This window comes from Lepus europaeus, chromosome 4 (genome assembly GCF_033115175.1).
Source record: "Lepus europaeus isolate LE1 chromosome 4, mLepTim1.pri, whole genome shotgun sequence".
In the NCBI taxonomy this organism is placed as follows: Eukaryota; Metazoa; Chordata; class Mammalia; order Lagomorpha; family Leporidae; genus Lepus; species Lepus europaeus.
In genome coordinates, this window is record NC_084830.1 from 131,450,324 (window position 1) to 131,456,969 (window position 6,646).

At 49.4% G+C, this 6,646-nt stretch overlaps 1 protein-coding gene across 1 annotated transcript; it reads right to left on the reverse strand.

Moving 5' to 3' along the window:
• Positions 1 to 2,325: 2,325 nt before the first annotated feature.
• On the reverse strand, positions 2,326 to 4,372 carry ADRB2 (adrenoceptor beta 2). Its single transcript, XM_062189719.1, has one exon. It carries the CDS (start codon positions 4,153 to 4,155, stop codon positions 2,893 to 2,895), a length of 1,263 nt encoding a protein of 420 aa, XP_062045703.1. The 5' UTR covers positions 4,156 to 4,372; the 3' UTR covers positions 2,326 to 2,892.
• Between the last annotated feature and the right edge of the window lie 2,274 nt (positions 4,373 to 6,646).

The following is a 6,646-nucleotide window of genomic DNA, read 5'->3' on the forward strand; positions in this document are numbered from 1 at the left end:
GATGAATCCAACACAAACCTTATGTAACCAGCACGTCGGCAAACAGAGGGACAGAGAGGCGAAGGGAAACAAAGCCACACAAAAGGAGATGGAAAGCCAGGGATTGAGATATGCCCAGAATGCTCATGTTTGCCAAGGTCCCTGAAGCTCATCAAAGTTCTTGTATTTATCGTGTGCCTAAAGGACTAAAAGAACGCTATACTTTTAAATCAAATGATGTTGATGCTCCTTTAACCCAAAGAATAGACGTATTATTGACACAGTTTACTGGTAATACTTAAGAATACTTTATACTTATATATAGTGACATAGGACTTACACATGATGTCAGACTGGTTTGCAACTCTGTGTTTGAAATAAGACCTGGGAAACTTCTACTTGGGATAAAGTCTGGAATTCCTGACAGATCACAAAGAGTTAAGGAATCTCCCAGCTTCCTTGAATGCAGAGGATGTCCTAGTGGATTCTTGGAGTGAAATGAACAGTTCTTTCCCTTGTCCCTATTGCAGATTACTTATTAATTCCCCGAATTTTGTGTTAACGACTCAAAGGAAATAAAAACATCTGCTGAAATGAAGTTGTTATATTACAGCCCAGGAAAAGCTTCCGCAGCTGAGGGTAAGGACAGAACCCAGCGACAGTGTGGCTGCCAGGGGACCACAGCTCATGGCAGGGCAGTCTGGCTAGCTGCTCTGACATCCTGGCTGCTTACCTTGGGCAGGTCATTCCCTGGCTTGTGGTCTTTTCAGGTCTCTTTTCTATTGCTCTTCCACAGGGAGCCCCTGTGAGGTTACAAAAGCATTCAGAATAGCAGGAGAAGCCCAGGGCAGGACAGCATGAGAACAGGTATGGGAACTCTAGGAGAAAGTAAAAATGCTAAACGCACATGCTCTCCGACTCCAGAAACACTGCTGGCACGCTCCCGGGAGCTCCGTGCTTGCCCACATACCCCCTCAGCGAGCTGACAGGAAGCAATGAAGGCCAGTGCTTTTCTGGTTGGGGACCTTGGCTGGGACAGAAGGGAAGAGAGAAGTGGAGTCAGCTTCATGAGCCAGTGAAATGGCAATGACCCCTGTATGCAGATCCTCCACAGCCTGGCGTTGCCAAGGAGGGCGATCCACTCCATCAAACCTGGGCCAAGCTCTGGCTCAGAACACACAGGCAAAAATAGAAAGGGGCTGCGAGAAGAAATGTGTTTACTTTTGTGATTCCACCCCCTGCGCCTCTTAACAGTAGTATAATCTCTCTACAAACAGGCAGTAACGGCCCACAGGCCTCGCCTCCATTGATAAACCCTCCCAAACAACCCACAGACAGAGCGAAAGCCTTCTTCAAGTCTCCTGGTCACTATCTGGGCAGCTGGAGAGCAGGTTCACAGGGATAGCAGCACACACAGGGAGAGTGTAGTGGCCGGGGGTCTGTCTCTAAAAATCCCCTCTCTGAGGCTCTGCAAGATAAAGCGTTTGCACAAGGCAGAATCCAAATATGCATTTAGATTTTAAAGTTTGCCTCCACGGCTCTCTCCCAGGTCTGATTTTGTCCTTCAGTGGGTATTTGAAAGTGCTGGAGATTTTTTTTTTTATTGTCATGACTCGGGGGTGCTATTGGTATCTAATGGGCAGAAGCTAGGGATGTTGCTCCACATTCAGTGATGCATGGGATAATCCCACAACAGGCATCCTCAAGGCTGATAATGCCGAGGGTGCCGAGGAGAGGCAGTGGGAGAGGGGAAAAGAGGCAAAAGTAAAGGAGAAGCGTTAAAACCCTGTTTCTAGGCTATTAAGTGGTCATCAGTCACGTGCTTTCCAGCTTCTCTCCCTAGGACCAATGTCCTTTTATTTTCCCTTGGAATCACGTTTGGGTAGCTTTCTCGCAAGAACATCTTCCTTATCCTTAAAATGCAAAGCCCTGATGTGATACAAAGAACTCTACTAGAAGACACAGCCGAGATATTAAATAAAGAGTTCTTAAATGAGTAGAACTGGGAGGTGGCGGGCTGGGGGCGGGGGGGGGGGGCAGGTGAAGGGACAAACTGTATGCCCAGAGCTCTGTTTCTGTGAGTCAGTGTTTCTGAGGTCACAGAACAGAATAACACCCGAGGGCAGACTGAGCTATGCTGAAAACAGGCAGAACCGATGTGGGTCACAAGGGTTAGGAGAGATACAGGTTTGCCACAGCAGAGTCAGAGGCAAATGAAAGGGTTAAGCAATCAGTGCGTGTCATTCTTGTATCATTCCACATTAAGCCGCCAGGCAGTTATGACGAATAGTTACCTGCGGTTTCCAGTGGGAGAGGCAAGGACACTCCAGTCAAGGGGCTTTGGAGAAACAGGTGCAATGAAGTCATGGTCAAACAATTTATTTACTGTAAACTTTAGACTTTGCTCAGGAAAACAAGTGAAGCTGCCCCCTCGAATCCCTGCCTACAACACCCGGTCCGAGCAAACAGGAGGAGCTGGGAAGAGTCCATGTTCACAGCTGAAAGGTCCGGGATACTCAAGATCCTCAAGTCCAAGGGTGCAGGAAGGAAAAATCTCCTTCAGATACAAATTACCAGCAGCAATATATTACCCCTAATACTTGACCACTGAGGTAGATACACGGAGAAGTCATCAAAACGTAGCAGACTCAGGTCCTCTAGGACTCAAGCCCTTCGGACATAAACTTAGGCGTTCCATGCAAAAGAGGAACTGAACTGTACAAGAAACAAATAATCACTCAAATACATCTTCTCTTTTTTTTACAGGTTAAAAAAAATTTTAAAAAAAGGCAGAAGGCTGCCTTCCTTCTGCGTCTCTCTATACAATTTTATTCTAAATGTGTTACACTCAAGTTAAATAGTCTGTTTAGTGTTCTGTTGGGGGAGGGGTCCTTAAAAAGTAGAAAAACTGCATTACAGCAGTGAGTCATTTGTCCTACAGTTCCTGCCAGGGGGATCAATGCTATCATTAGGCACGGTACCTTGACAGTTCACAAAGTCTTCCGTGCCTGGGGGGTCCTCGCACAGCAGCTCACTTTCTTTCTCTTGCTCCAGGTGATAGCTACTCTGCTCCCCTGTGTACTCAGTTTTGCCAGTGCTGTTGCTGGAGTAACCATTCCCGTAGGCCTTCAAAGAAGACCTGCGCAAGCACAGAAGCTCCTGGAAGGCAATCCTGAAGTCTGGGCTCCGGCAGTAGATGAGGGGGTTGAAAGCAGAGTTGACATAGCCCACCCAGTTGAGGAGGATGTAAACTTCCTTAGGGATGAGGTTGTCCTGGATCACGTGCACGATGTTGACGATGAAGAAGGGCAGCCAGCAGAGGGTGAATGTGCCCATGATGATGCCTAACGTCTTGAGGGCTTTGTGTTCCTTCAAGCAGAACTTGGAGGACCTGCGAAGTCCATGTCCCTGGCCGCTTCGCCCATCCTGCTCCACCTGGCTGAGGTTTTGGGCATGGAATCGGCCCTCTGATTTGTCAATCTTCTGCAGCTGCTTTTTGGCCACCTGGAAGACCCTGGAGTAGACGAAGACCATGACCACCAAGGGCAAGTAGAACGACACGATGGAGGAGGCAATGGCATAGGCTTGGTTCGTGAAGAAGTCACAGCAGGTCTCCTTGGCATAGCAGTTGATGGCTTCCTGATGGGTGGCCCTGTACCAGTGCATCTGGATGGGCAGAAAGGAGGTAAGGCCCGACACGATCCACACCATCAGAATGACCACGCGGGCCTTATTCTTGGTCAGCAGGCTTTGGTACTTGAAGGGTGAGGTGATGGCGAAATAGCGATCCACTGCGATCACGCACAGGGTCTCAATGCTGGCCGTGACGCACAGCACATCAATGGAAGTCCAAAACTCGCACCAGAAGTTACCAAAAGTCCACATTTTCATGAGAATGTGGCTCGCCCCAAAGGGCACCACCGCTAAACCCATAACCAGGTCAGCACACGCCAGTGAGGTGATAAAGTAATTTGTGACCGTCTGTAGACGTTCAAACTTGGCAATGGCTGTGATAACCAGAACGTTGCCAAACACGATGGCCAGCACAATCAGAGACATGACGATGGCCAAACCCACCACCCACGCCTCGTCTGTTTCCTGCGAGATGTCGTGGTCCGGCGCGTGACTTCCATTGGGCGCTAGCAAGAAATCGCTGCCGTTCCCGGGTTGCCCCATGGCTCGCAGGCAGGCAGGTGAGCGCACGGGGGCGGCTGGCGGTGCAGGGGCCCCGCCTCAGCATGCGCACCTCCGGAGGGGCGCTGCGGAGCGCGAGCGGACTCCTGGAAGCTTCATTCAGGGGCCGTAGTTAGATGCGGTGGGTCCTGTCCGGCGCACTCGGCTTGTGGGTTGCTCCGAGCCCGCCGTGCCCGCCAGCTCCAGCCCACGCTTCAGAGAAGCCGCCTCAGAGTGCGCTCTGCCCGTTATGTGCTCAGCACTTTAGGGCCACTGCCTCCCAATGACGTGAGGCAACTTTCGGCCAATGGCGTGCCCGCAGCCCCGAAGGGGCGAGGCACCTCTCCCCTTCGCTTCCCTCCCCTTGCCCGCCCTCTCCTGGGGCTGGCCCGGGTGGCAGACGGGCCACCACTCCCTCCCACCACTCCCGGGCTGGCTCCTGAGCGCTAAAGCCGGGGCTGCGGGCTCAGCAGCGAACTGGCGAACTGAGCTCCTCTCCGGCTGCTACCTGTCTGCCCTGGGCGCCTGTGCGCACAATGGCGCTCGCGGACGTTTGGAACCAGGGACCAGAGTGCCATCAGAACTTGCACATACAAGCACGATGCACCCCTGTGGACATGTTCAGACTTATCTGGAACCGCAGGGAGACACGTCACACCCACCCAGCGCACCAACATGCCTCTTGCGCGCGCTCACACACCCACCCAGCGCACCAACAAGCCTCGCGCGCGCTCACACGCAACCCACAAGCACTGTTGCCGGCGCTCACGGCTCACGCGCGGTCAGAGTCAGACATAGAAGCAGCCAGGAGCACAAAGGCACGGACAAGCACACGGAAAGAAGTAAACACACTCTACGCACATAGAGGTGCGTGCGCGCTGGGACTTGGAAGCGCACAGAGCCACAGAGGCACGCGATCCTGTGCAGGTACCCACAGCTCTTCTGGCTCAAGCCCTCAGTTGCCACACAGCCCCGTGCTCCACCTCTCCCCACCCCGTCACCCAGTGCGTTCCCTTTCAGACATTTGGCAAGACCACAGGAGATGACTTTAACAGCTGCCGATTTCCTCAGCGCGGTCCCTGTCAGTTTGCTCTTCTCAGGAAGGCAGAGAGTTGGGAAGGTTTTACTCTGAGTTTCACTGCAGCTTGGCTGTGTATGGACCTAGCTTGTGACTCGGCAGAGAAAGTTGCGTGGTTTTGTTGCTGATTCTTGGGAGTGTAGCAGCCCCCCTTTCTGTCATCTGTTGAAATGGAGATGCACTGAAAATGAAACCGTTTTCCTTTGAAACGTAATGTCTTTGATAACCCCTTGGCAACTGGAAAAAAAAGCAATCTTTTCAGATGCTAGATAGCTTGTAAATCTGTTGGGTTGAACCATATGAAGTTGCCTTGGTTTGGCTGCCTCTGACTTACAAGAATGGACATTTCATACAGTTTGTAACATTAAGACTGTACTAACTTTAAGAATGTTTTGAAACTGCGGAAAGATAATTTTTCCAAAAAAAAAGTCAAACCAAGCCTTGAAACTAAACGTCTTTGTTCATGAAATATTATCCTTTGCATCTGGCATATGACTTTATTGTTAAAAAGAAATTTAATTTTCAGGGTTTGGTTTCATATGTACCAGTGAGGTCTTTGAATAACAAAGTGCTTTGAAGTGCAGCGTAACCAAACATATTTTGTAGGTTACATAATACTGTAACAATGGCCAACATTTATAGGACGTTCTGCTATGTGCTTTTCATGCATTATTCCATGTAATCTTTCCCACAGTCCCATGGGACGGGGTGTGTGGTGTGTGTGTATGTGTGTGTGTGTTGTGTGTGTTTATGACTATTTTAGCTTAATTCACAAATGGAGCTCTAAGAGGAAAATGGGTTGCCTGGGGGCTATGACGACGCAGTGCCAGAAGTTGGGTTTGAACCGAAGTCTACCGGACTTTAAGGCCTTTCTTTCAATCTTGTCAATGTGCCCTCGTATTACAGTCAGAGCAGAGTGGAGGCTCAGGAAGAGGCACCTCAACTGGAGCTGCAGCACCCAGGCTCCACAGTCATCTGATGTGGAACTTTCTAGTGTACTTTCCTTAGGCAAATCACAAAGAAGAAACCTAATTTCTTCCATCTTTAAGGGAGGAATATAGTCACTTCTCCAGGAATGAGTGAGAATCAGTGATCTAATATATTGCACATATAAATGTCATACTCATAGGGGCAGTCAGCAAAGTTTATACAAATTGCTTAGTCATTTAGAATGTGTTGTTAGTATCATCTGCCAGAACAAGACACTGCTTTAGGACAAAACCAAGTTTTGTCTTTACTCCAGAAGAAAAACTCTGCAACAAAATATAACCTACGTGTCCCTTTAACTTCCTTCAGCAGGAGAAATTGTCTTTTTGCAAGACAGATGCCTTTAAAAACAAGTATTTCCCTTGTAATCCACAAATATTAATTAAGGTTCCATTATGTTCACCTGGTTTGCCAAGTATACACACCCTA